Genomic DNA, 13,380 nt, shown 5'->3' with positions numbered 1-13,380 from the left:
TTCATCTGCTCCGTTGCACCGTCACTTCTGGTAAAGATTCATTGACCTTTGTGGTATGTTTTGATTTGACTTATTAATACACTGTATAGTTGGGATTCTGACATAAAAGATAGTATAACGTTTGTCCACATGTGTTGTCAGAACTATATGTAGAATACTGTGGAAAACAAGATAAAACTGAATTGGAAGATACAAGCTAAAAAGAGGTGACATCATCACCTCCTCATTATAGGAAGATAGACCAATGGAGAAATGCCAGTTTCAGTTCTTCAGATCATCCCGGGGCTCGGAAGAACTATTTGTGAATAATTGGTTGATATTGTAAATTTACATCTGAATATATTAAATAAAAGTGTTATAAAGTCAATAGTGGTGTGTATGTTATTTGTGATTAAGTTTCCAACCCCACTTTAGTTGAAAGACTACATACAGAGACTCAACAGTTTACTTTGCATTTCTTCAGTATATTATATTTTATGGGAAATGTAAGAAAATTGATCTGAATCTGAATCAGTAAATATTGTATTTAGATTGTGCTTCTACAGGTTTTAACATTACTTTACACTTAAAGATTAAATCTTGACACAAATACTGCAAGTTGAAGTTTGAGACGATTTTAATCTGTTTTACACAGTATTTTTTACTTTGTCTTCCAAAACAAAATGTTTACTTTACAATATTAAGCATGTGTTAATATTTAATTGATTGACACTTAATTTTATTATTAGGAAAAAGTTTCTCTGCAGAAACTTTAGTGGATTCACTTTACTGAAGGGGTTTGATCATAATAAATTAGAATCTGTATCTGAATCTTAAAAAAAATCATTGTATTTACACTTTATTTGAATTAGGATATTTTACTTTAATTTTATGGTTTATCTTTGGCAGCCACTGCTGCCAGTGATTTGACTGTTTTTTTTTGTTTGTTTGTTTTTTACAATTTTCTTTTGTATAGTTTATTTAATTTTTTGCTTGCAGTCAGTCAGGTGTGAGTGGTTATATTTCTACAAATAAAAGTGGACATAGGGATCAAATTCTATAATAATGTGCAATTCAATTATTCAATTATTATCTTAAACAAACAACAACTATGAACAATTCTGAATCAAAAATCAGTACATACATTCTCACTTTAAATATATGTGTGAGAACAAACCAAGGAGATTAAATGTACTACTTAACAACAAAATAAATATGAATTAAGATATAATATAATATTAATAATAATTATTATATAAATATAATGAAGGAAACAAAGGTGAAATGACAGAGGGAAGCAGCTGAACTGAAGGACAAACAGGATGAGCTCAGAAGAACATGCAAGGCACCTGTATGAGCTGCCCAGTTAGCACACCTGTTCTCCTGCTGCTCTTCAGTCCAGCAGTCATGTGACCCCACTTCCAACATCAGTATACATTATAATTTAAGTTAAAAAAAAATCAAAATACCCAAAGTAACAGATTAAGTAACCTTAATCACATTAATAAATTGATGAATAGCTACATACATGAGTTTTAAGACTCTATAATAATTCCAGAGTTCATTGAAAATGTATTCCAGATGTGGGCTAGCAGTTAAACACCAATAACAGTTATGAATTGTGTTCATTTTTTACAGTTAGTTTTTTTATTTAGCTTAGCTAAATTGACCACTGCAGCCAGCACGTTTGTTCAAAACACGCAACCTTTACTTTGAAGACGAACTGTCTCTGTTTCCGGCTCTCGACATGCCTGTTCAATTTTCATTGTACCAGTTGGATAAGGGAACAAACTGACGCTTTGTTGCGCTGAATGTAATTGTACGTCTTCATTAAATGGGACAATGACACACGCAGCGCGTAAACAGCGTTTAGGCAGCATCGGCTAATGAAGGACGAGCTCACAAACGTCAACATACATTTACACTCAGCATAATTAGGACAATGACATTAGGCGATACCCCCTAAACTGGCATTTTCCATTATACAACGTGAACAACTGCAGAAGAATTATACTTCATGCATGGACCTTTAGGGGCCCCAGGTTGGTAATTCAGTCTTGAATTTATTTGAGCAGCAACCTGATAGTGGAGAAGTACTTTTGTAATACACAATTTGATACTTGGATTTTCATTCTTGCTTCATTTTCATAGTTCACACACAAAGTCCATGAAGTGCAGCTCATCAACATTATGCAATGTGGCTAAAAGATATGGAGTGTTATAAGAAAAAAAAAGAAAAGATCATTAAATCAAGCCTTCGAGCCTTTGTACTAGATTATTAATATTATCTAGGTCGATTTATTTATACCCTTTTATTTGTGAAGTGGAAACCTCACAGGAAACAGAACAACCATTTTCCGGTCAACACTCGAGTCCCGCCCCACCAGTCTGTGCCATCTTGTATTTAGCAAGAACAAAAACGGTGTGAGAAACAAGTCTAGCCTCAGGATGGGGCGCAGATTTTAAGGCAGATTTTAAGAGTATATTTTAAAAAGCTTTGGTGTTACAGGACAATATGCTTGGAAGTGGGGCACCGCGGAGAAACACCAGCCACACCCCGCAGAACAGCTAATGTTAACGTTAGCTCCAAGCTATCAAAGCTAAGCTAGCCAATTAGCTAAGGCTAGTAACCCAGTAACGTTAGAGAGACAACTGGCGAGCTTAAAGTTTCTATTTCAGCCGGTGTAATTTGGAAACCATTAATTAATTTCATTGTGGCTCTGGAATCAGGAGGGACATCGGTGGGAATGGGCCGAATGTCGTGTTGACTATCTACCGAGAAGAAACCCGGGCTATGAGGATAGCGGCTCGCTAGCTCGGCTGCTAACAGTTGTTTTTCGGTCCAGAGCGGAACCACAATAAGCCGCGGTAAGTAACGCTACATTAGCTTAGCTGCCCGGCTAGCTGCCGAGCTAACTAACCCCGTTAGCTGCTCCAGAGGTTTTCAAACTTGGGTCCGGGGACGCCCAGTGGTCTTTGATTTATTTCCAGAGGCCTTCAGTTACACGAGAATCATCTTAAATTTACCACAGCTAACCGTTATCTTGTAGCTCTTCCGTGATGGGTGTTTTTAATCTGCATTTATTCATTTGTTTAGCTGATTCCAACGTTTATTCTCCTCATACCGAGCAAACCGTTAAGATGCACAATTGAGAGAGAATTCAGCAACACAAAGCTGTTTTAGGACAGACATTATCAAACGGTGTGCTGTGGTTTACTGCGTTTCTTGCTGTGGGTCTGTTGATTACATCTGCCCAAACCCGGTAATGTTAACATCAGGGCTGCAACTAACGATTGTTTTCATTATACATTCGTCTACCTTTTGTTTTTCCGATTAATTCGTTTGGTCTGTGAAACTAAAAAAAAAAAATGTCTGAGCTGAAGGTGGCGTCTTTTTTAAAGTCCTAAAATCCCAAGTATTCATTTAATGATACATGACAGAGGAAAGCAGCAAGTGTTCCCCCTTTTGAGAGGCTAAAATCAGCGAGTATATGACATTTATCTCACAATTTATGTTTAAAATATTTGATCTAAATTGGTGTCGATTTTCTTTTAATCAACCAATCAGTCGAGTAATTGTTTCAGCTCTAGTTAACATCAGCTGCTGTTGTCATGTAGGATTACCTTTGTAGCCACTTCAACATTTATCAGCATATGCCAATGTTATTAAAATAAACAGTATAATTTCTATATGATGCAAGGAGTTGCTTTCAGGAGGACTGAATCCTGGATTTTAATGTCTCGCATTAACCTCAACAAACAACATATCAGCCTTGCTAACATCTGGTTCGTTGAGCTGCTGAGAGACATGATGTTTAATGTTTGTTAACAGCTGAAAAACAGTGATGTCTGTTGATGAGGTATTTGACAGGGTGGAGTGGAGGCCATTTATGGTGTTGCAGTGTCCAAACAAAACTAACTAGATCTGGGGTTTCCGTCTTGGGGCAGAGGTTGATGTAATGCTTATATAAACTTAAATCAAAGCCACACATCACAAGTGTCCCTATTTCCTGTGAAATAACTTTGGAGAGATTCAGTTTGATATAAAGGCGACATGTGCTTCAGGAGATTTAGCATCGAAATATGGGAAAGCATTCAGCTTTCACTTTGTCTGTTCCTGTAGCTAAGATTAGTTTGTCATTTGCAATATTACAGTTTCAGTTTTCATGTGTTGAATGCCATTAGTGATGCAGCTTGAAGATGTTTCAGTGTTTATGCTATAGTGTGGACTTTATTTAAAACTCTGGACCCTCACTGCCTGTGTTCAGCCATTTGTATTTTAAAATAGAAAGAAAAAAGAAATCACCTCAAGGTAGTTTTTTTGAGGTGTTGGTTAATGGTGCCAATCAATACATTTATACCCACTGTGTGTTACACATTCACAACAATGAGCTTCTTTTATGCAAAACATTTTCCTAGTCAGGGCTGAGTTCAGCCATGTGATCTTGGTCATCCGGCACCACTGACACACCAAATTTCACGTCACTCGTTATGTTTAAAAAGAACTGTCTGGGGCTTTGTTTCCCTTTTTCCCTCCCCTGTTTTTTAGTGCTGCTTATGCTGTCTTTAAATTTAACTTGATTGAACTAGTGTGTTTGTTTTTTCCACATATGAAGTTGAGGAAACTTGCTTCCCCAGTGTCGTGTGCTTAAACTTTTGAGAACAACCCTGTTCCTCGGAAAAAGACAAAAATAGATACCGCAAGACGTCATCTCATTGAAAAAAAATGGTGAATGATTTTGTGGGTTTTGCATTTCAGTGTGAAGCTGAAGGATCAGAAAACAGTAGACAACAACAGTGACAGTTAATGTCCCAATTCACAAACTCAGAAAGTTTCCGTTTAGCCATGAACAACACAACATTGGGTCATTTATATGGACTCTTAAGATGCTCAATGTGACCCCATTTGAAGGTTGCAATTGTTTTCTTGTTGTAATACCTTTTTTTATTGTGAAAATTCATAGTGTAGAGTGATTGAAAATGCAAAAGGGAAATGACACAACGAAGATCTGAAGCGAGAACATCAGTCACACAGGGTGCTCTTCAGGCAACTAGGATGCCCCATTTCTTTTTCTAATTCTGAAAAAACTTGCTGCACATTTTTGTCTTTCACATCGGTTGTTTTTCCTCTGACTGTATACAGTAGCTGCAGGCGTCTGCTTCCTGCCTCATACTGAACACCATCAGGCCACTGAGTGCCACATTATATATATATATATATATATATATATATATATATATATATATATATATACACACACACACACACACACACATAACACATACACACACGCACACATAAAATTGAAAATTGGTTTGCCGTTTTTAAGGAATGCTGGGTTGGGGGGTGGGAGAGTGGGGATCTTGTGTCCTCGTCTAGCACAGATTTACTAGCACGTTTACACAGCAGTGCTTTAAAAGGAACAAGCCTCGCAGCGCTGCATTAAACAGGGACCCTGGGGCCGAGTTTTCATGCATTCACCAGATCACAGAGGCCTGGTTATGTTGCCGGCTCTCCTCAGGGCTCCAGCTGACACTCAAGGATGAGCATCTACATCAACCCCATTATAAAAAGATGTTGCATTTGTCAATAAGCTCGGCTCCGTGTGCTGGCTGAGATTACATTGAATGGGCTGATTTAGTCAGATGATTTGATTTGAAGCTCAGCTTGGCTCATCTTTAGATTGTCATGGATTTATTCATACCGATCTTTGATTTGAGTTGGTCCGTCATGGTGAAGAACCGGAGCGCTGTCAGTGCCTTTCTGCTGCTCTCTGATCTCCAGATGCACGAGACAACACAAGTGTCATGCATGTAATTAAATGTATATAAAGACTCTTTATTGTTCTTCATTATTTTTCTTCTTGCCCTGGTTGATTTATTTTGATGGTTTTATGAATCCTGTTATTTTTCAAACAAATTTGGGATGTTTTTAGACCCTGTGCTGGGCTCACTATTATCTAACTTCTTCCAGACAAAATTGATCAATTGATCAGAAAAGTAATCAGCAGATTAATCAATAATGATAATGATATCTCGGTTTGGGGCTGGTTAGAAAACAAGGCATTTTATAATACCACCTTGGGCTTTTATTTTTCCCTTTTTAATGGAAGAAATAATTATGTGATTAAATGATAATGAAATCAAAGTACATCTTTTTTTAAAACCAACAGTTTCCGTTGAAAAATTTTTTATTGGTTTAAAATGATATAATTACATTCTCCATAGTCCTTGTCAGCTCTACAGAAAACCTGCATTGCTGTACTTTATCTGTAAAACATAATACTGCTAGTTGGATTGTAATGATTAATTACATATAATTTCTATATTGTAAGTTCTGCACGGCGCACTAACCTCTTTACAGTCGTTGTGTTACGAGGCCTCGGCGCCTCTATCAGAATGTGAGTCATTATATCCTCTACAGTCTCATGACAACCTTCATGGTCGAGACGTTTAAAAGATGACTGTGATTTTCTCATGGTTTATCCTCAGCCTGAACCCGGCCTCTTGGTTCCTTGTGTGAAGGACACGTGAGAGGAAACGTACAGTTTAATTCAGGTAGTTTAGAGCTGAAACAATTATGTGTTTAACCAAATGAATGGGCAACGATTTTGATAATCACTTTTTAAATCAAATCTGAGGAACAGTTCACTGATTCTAGCTTCTTAAACGTTCTCTGTGTTAAACTGAATCTTTGTGTTTTACACAGTTGGATAAAACAAACATTCACTTAATATGACAACTTGTGTCCTGGGAAATTGTAATGGGTATCTTTTTGTTGTAAAATTAGAGATGCAATGATTAGTTGTTGAATCAGTTTTGCACCGTTAGACATTTGACAATGTTAATTTTGACAAAAAGAGAAGAGAAGAACCTGTAGATAAATCAATCTTGTACTATATTTTAAATTAAATACCCAACTTTTGTATCTATTATAGTTTTATCTAAATATCCAGTAAGTGGTGCTCACCTGGTAGAGCGGCTCAGTCCTTACTGAAGTGGCCTGGGATCAGATCTAACTCAGGCCCTTTACTGCATCTCTTTCCTGTCTCTCTCTCACTCACCCTTTCATAATAAAACCAAAAATAACCATAAAATATATACATCAAGTACAAATATATAAGGTTGTGGAGTGACAGGTCTGACATTATATTTTGCATCTTTAATTCACAGAGAGAGACACTGTCACCAGTTAGACTCTCAGTTAATGAGTTGGTGAAACTCTGTTCTTCTTCTTGAAGCTGTTTTCATCACTTTCACATCATTTATGCTTTTGATGTCACAAGTTCTGAACAGTTAATAATTGAAAACCATTCATATTGAAGTGCACTTTGTGAGCACCAGCAGCCATTTTGTTTCCCGCTCGCTCTCAGCTGTTCGTGTCACACTCTTCTTCTCTGCGTCGTTTTCTCTCCGTGTTTGTGAGTGGCTCTCTCCAGGTAAACATCCCGGCCTTCCCTGTAACTGTCGGCTGTCTTCGTGTCATGACTTGTCAGCTGGTAACTGTCCCAGATAGATCAACTGTGGGAGATAACGGTTGTTTTTTCAATCACCACAGAGGTGCACAGATGACTCCAAACTGTTTTGGCCAAAAGCAGCCAGTCATGACATTCCTCAAATACTACAGGATCTTTGAGACCTGCACCACAGATTTGTGGAGTATCACGGAAACTGATAAGATGTGAGGGGGTTTCGGAAGTGGGTCATTTTACAAGAGTACAAGAACGCAGTTTCCAGCATGTTTAACACATTAATTAGATGGTTTTCTGCCCGACTGAAGTGGAAAACAGACGCGTCACATCCCTCTAAAACAATATGGGAACATGGTCCAAGATCCAAATTTAATTCAAAGGGTTCCCTCCACCAACATTAAGGCGGCAGGACTGGAGTCTGCTGCGACTCCCATAGTGATTGGCAGCGGGTTCAATACATCAGTTAGAATAACTAATATTTCTGTTCCTGTTAAGTGTTTGTTTAAAGCTGAAATGTCTAAAACAGGCTGGTATTTTGAGGTATGATGTGATGTCTGAAGCTCCTTGTTTGGATCCTGATCGCTCCTCACAGCCGTCTCTCCTCTGCTTCACAGGCCCTGGCCATGCCCTCGAGTGCACGGGCGGGCAATCTGAAAGACCCGGAGGTGGCAGATCTTTTCTGCAAAGATGATCCCGAGAAGCTGTTCGCTGACCTCCGTGAGATCGGCCATGGCAGCTTCGGAGCGGTGTATTTTGTGAGTATGACGTTAAAGTCCATCTGTTTTGTGGCAGTAAATGTTTGTGTAGTCCAGGGTGTCTTTACTGTGAGCATGACCTCCTCACTTCGAGGTAATCTGAACCAGCTATAGTCTGATGATCAGACTGTATCAGCCCTTTTACTCCAGTTATTCCATTCAGCCGGTCGTCGTCTTCATGTCTTCGTCCAGTCGAGGCTGGCGTCACTTTCAGTCGACAGGAAACTGTGGTAGCAGTTATTTTAACGTTTTCAATCTTTCCGACAAGCAGTTTGGACGGAGTAATTCAACCATCCGACAAGAGGTTGTGATGGAGCTTTAACCAGTTTTGTGTGTAAAGTGGAGAGTATTTATTCGTTTTACATCAGCTGATTCAGCTGCCGCCACAAATAGAATCTAAACTCTGAGTAATTTTAATGTTTTTTACACTAAAGAAGAAATGTAGAATCTCAGAATTGTTGAGGGGTTGCTGTTTTGTCTGCCTTGTATTTCTTGTGGCCACTTTTCTGTTGCTATGTTTCATAGACGTAGCAGGTAAAAACATTCTTAACCTCAACCTACAAAGATGTAATTGGTGAACAGTTTCTCCAGCTGGTGGAAACAGCGATTCAGAGATCTGGAACCAGAGCAAACCACGTAGTCTAAGCTGGTAGAAGCCCAAACATATAAATGGTCAGAATATGTGATAGTTTCCTGTAAGTTTAAAGCAATAAGATACTTACCGTGCTGTTCCTGCTTTTTGGTGCTGAGTTTATGTTCAGATTCATAAACAATACTTCAGTGACAACAGACGGATCAATACACATCCATATCGTTCATACTCACACTGAGACTCTCAGTACACAACACACAACCCATCTAACACATACAATAGCTCTACTTAATGAGAAAGGAAAACTCTTCCCAATTCAAACCAATAAGTCACAAAAAAAGATAAATAAAAATAAATACGTGGGATGAAACAGCTCCTGTATCCATTTCTATTTCAGAAAACTTAAATATAAAACTCTTAAAAAGAAGAAAGTCCTAATGTTCTATACAATTCATTGTGTAAACAAATAAAGAAAGAAACTGAATCTGAATTTTTCCCCAACTAATCAAGAAACCAGTGGGAACACAACGTGTCTGTACGAGGCCGTGCATCTCCTTTTACCTGTAAAATCTTCCTCAGGCTGTGGTAGACTAACACCTCCACACTGTTCTCACTGCCTCACTCAGTGTCTGAGTTTCAGAGGATCCTTAAAAGGCCATTAGAGATGTGCTACAGAAATAGATGATGTGCATCAATTTACATCAATTTAACTGCTTTATACTGTATTTCCTCCAGACTGTGAACTCTGCAGGTCGGAGGGGACAAGTGTCCTTGAATGACCACCGCCAGAATCAGTCAGGGATTAAAAAACCTTATTTAATGTTTAAAATTGTTGTTTTTAAGAAGGTCGTATAATATAATTCTATTTTTAGGGATTCTTCTCAGTAGAAACGGCCACGATGCATCATTCAGCTGTTTACAGTCCGGGGTAGGACTCCATGTTGTCAGTGTCATCACAGAGCAACATGACTTCGTCTGGTGTCTGATAGCAGCATCCTCACTTGGGATTTAGGATTAAGCCCTTTGGAGGATTAAGCGTTTGGAATAGCTCTGAGAAAATATAAGCATTTTATCCCAAAAATAAATCATGTAGTTTGGTTCACAAACGGATCATCGTGTCCGTCTTTGTTCTGGGCTCACTGCACACGTCGGATCGGTCTTTTGGCACCACCAAATGGTCTTAAAATTCACGTGCAGCCTCTACTCTCGAAAGGATGGTGAAAAATCAGATGCAGAATCAGGCTGACGAGAAACCAGATTTCAGATTAGTGTCACTAATAGATGACGGTGGCTTCACACAAACCAGAAAAGCAGCATTTAAAGAATTAAAGGCACATGGTTAGGTCGTCCTGTTCAAGTCTCAACATGTCGTTCAAACAGAATTTTAAGGAAAATTCCTCAGTAAATGTAATCGCTCCTTGTGTGATGAAAATACCCTTGTTGTGTATTTTGTGCAATAACAGATGAATAATGGGCCACAAAGATGATAGTGCTTTTGTTAGAGCTGCTGCTCTTGTTTACACACCCTTATAGAGAAACCTGGTTTCTATCATCAGCGTGGGGGAGTAGAGAAACCTGGTTTCTCCAGGAGAGCGCTGGTTTCTTGAACATGTGTTCTCATTTCTAATCAGAGTTTTATATATGTGTTCATGTGCGGGACAGAGACTTCAGAGTATCCCCATGAGGGCAGGGCAGCAGGAGAAATGAGACATAATTAACATAATCAATTCTGAACTCAAAAACTTCTCCAAAATAACCTCTAGAAGTCCAAATAATCGGTTCCCACCCCTGAAAAATTGTCCAATTTAAGAACCATGTGAGATAAATTTGAATGCTCTCTCTCTGTTAGAATTGGTGGGTAATGCTTCCAAAGTGAGCATCACCTGCCGTTCAAGTAATGAGGCGACTCACCTGCTAAAAACATGGACTTACAGCGACCAGGGGCCGATTCCATCAAGGCAGATGAAGGACAATCCTGGTTTATTAAGCCTCTCTAACATAAGTCAGAGTTCTGCTCCATCATTGTGGCTCACAGGAGTCCCTGCTCAGTAACCATGGTAACTGATGCTGCAGAACTGTGAAGCTTAATGGACTCGAACCTGTGCCACTGCGGTAATGAGTAAACTGTGATGATATGCGCGCTGCCAGGTGAGCTATCAGAGCGCTGTTCTGCCGACTTCACCTGAAGAAGATGAGCATTGGTGTATTTTCTCACAGCACACAGAGCTTGTTAACTTCTCTAATCAACTTGTAGCTGTAACAGGTTTGGTTTTACTTGATGTTACATCACTCTCGACACTTCGAGGACATGGTTCATTAATGAAATGATGCGTACAAGTATATGGGGCAAATTTTAAAGCATTTTATTTTAAATTACGGGCCAATCATGTATTATACGGGACATTCCTTTACAACAAAGGTTAAGTGCTGCTAAAAGCTAACCAGTTTGAATACTTGTAGCTAGTTGTTGACTGTTCTTGTGGATGTCTTTAGCTAATTGTAGTGTATTATCAGTTGTGTTGTCTGTTTTCTGTTGGTTTTGCTCTTGAATGTTTTAATTCCATCACACATGTAAAAGCCCAACGACGGACCGGAGTCGAGAATTAGCAATAGCTATAAAAATCCTTGTGCAACACATTAGCTTCATACCTCGTTTTGAAACTATGTTAAATAGCATTGTCCCTATAAAATAAAAATGAGGAGGCCACCCTCATCAGCAGGGTTTGCTCCGCTGCTTGTTTTCCTTTCTTTCTGTGACATGATCTTCTTTTCGACAATCCATTATCCTGGTCTGCGTGTAGAGTCCGTGTTTGCGCATAATGCAGCTTGTTCAAGCCTGGTTCGAGCTAACGTTGACTAGCCTCGGCTAAATCTCCTTAATGGAGCGTCTTGAGCCTGAAGTGGACGTCGACGTTAATTTCGAACCGAATGAATGTCGTGGCTTGGTTCATAAATCTGGGCGGAGAAAGTGAAAGAAACGGCTCCCTTCCTCGTTACCACCACTGAGGTGCCACTCCGGCGGAGCAGATCAGATTGTGATTGTTCCTGGTGTGATCAGGGCGTTCCTGCAGAAGATCTTAAGATTCCAGGAAAATTTTCCAGAGAAAAAAAAAAAGTTGTTATCTGATTACCTGCGAAGCATATTTTCTCTGAGTAACTTGGTTTCTTGAGTTCACATGTGTAAATGTGTTTGTGTTTCATCCTCCAGGCCCGAGATGTGCGAAACAATGAGGTGGTGGCCATCAAGAAAATGTCGTACAGCGGCAAGCAAACAAACGAGGTGAGGAACTAACATTTCCTTGTAGATTTTAAAGTCTCTCCCTCCCCATGCATCTTCTCAGATTATCCATTTCTCTGATAGTTGAATGATCATCATCAAAATCACTAATAAACTCCTTCAGTTCATTTTTAAATGTCCTTGACGATTTATATAGTGTTAAAGTGACTCCATCGTCTTTATCCTGATACTATAAATATGAACCCTGAAGTTTGTATTTTATGTGATTATGTAATAACATTAAATAAACATTTCTCCAGTAACAACAAGCAGGATGAGGTCTGACTGAGTGTTGTGTGTGTTCATGTGCAGAAATGGCAGGACATCATTAAAGAGGTGAAGTTCCTGCAGAAACTTCGCCACCCGAACACTATCGAGTACCGGGGGTGTTACCTGAAAGAACACACGGCATGGGTGAGTTTTATACTGTCATTAGCTTCTGGAAATGTCTTTTCCACATTGGAAATACAAATTAAAGCTCGTGTTTGTGAGTCTAGGGTGACATATCCAAATAACTGTCCAATCATCAGCCTCTAAATCCCAAAGATTTACAACATTTTTTATGTACAAAGAAAAGGAGCAAATCTTTAACGTGTAATTACTTAATAAGCAACTTTAATGATTAACTGATAACCAAGACTGTTGACTAACTGTTTAACCAACACATTATCTCAGGCTTGAAACAAGGACAGGGGCAGTTGTTGCCTTTTCTTATTGTGTTTGTTACGGATGATTCCCGTGAGATCTGTATGAAAGTGAGAAATGTGTGTTGATATAAATGCTACCTGTGGCTCTGTGACCGCCATGTTGAATCGTCTCTCCCTCAGCTGGTGATGGAGTACTGCCTCGGCTCGGCCTCAGACCTCCTCGAAGGTCAGTGGAGGAAAATAATGATCATGATTATTTAACACGATTACTCATTGACTGGAAACACCACGCGTTTATTGAACTTTGTCTGATATCCAGCCTGTTGTCTCTTCTTCTACTCTTTCTGTCTTCACAGTTCACAAAAAGCCGCTCCAGGAAGTTGAAATAGCTGCTATTACCCACGGTGCACTGCAGGGATTAGCATATCTTCACTCTCACAATATGATTCACAGGTAAAATCTCTCTCTCTCTCTCTTGTCTGTCTCTCTCTCTCTCTGCCGTGCAGGCAGAGGTCAAGCTAAGCTAACAGGCTAGGCTATGAAAAAATATGGAAACTTTGACTGATTCATTTGTTTTCTCTGCATGACAGACTTCTTCAAGCTCTTAAAATAAAGTGTTTCTACATTTCAACCGGATGAATCGGATATTTTTATTTCA

General features: G+C 39.0%; 1 protein-coding gene across 2 annotated transcripts in view; it reads left to right on the top strand.

The window, feature by feature from the left end:
* Nucleotides 1–8,074: 8,074 nt before the first annotated feature.
* LOC111238857 (serine/threonine-protein kinase TAO2-like) overlaps nt 8,075–13,380 on the top strand; it is a 16,078-nt gene continuing 10,772 nt past the window's right edge. For both annotated transcript variants that reach the window (XM_022768565.1, XM_022768564.1), the window contains exons 1-5: nt 8,075–8,206; nt 12,007–12,078; nt 12,388–12,489; nt 12,903–12,948; nt 13,079–13,175. In XM_022768565.1, coding sequence (XP_022624286.1) covers nt 8,075–8,206; nt 12,007–12,078; nt 12,388–12,489; nt 12,903–12,948; nt 13,079–13,175 — 449 coding nt within the window. The remainder of the gene's footprint in view (nt 8,207–12,006; nt 12,079–12,387; nt 12,490–12,902; nt 12,949–13,078; nt 13,176–13,380) is intronic.

Source organism: Seriola dumerili, unplaced genomic scaffold, assembly GCF_002260705.1.
Source record: "Seriola dumerili isolate Sdu_G_001 unplaced genomic scaffold, Sdu_1.0 BDQW01001700.1, whole genome shotgun sequence".
Lineage (NCBI taxonomy): Eukaryota > Metazoa > Chordata > Actinopteri > Carangiformes > Carangidae > Seriola > Seriola dumerili.
This window is presented reverse-complemented; position numbering and strand designations above follow the sequence as displayed.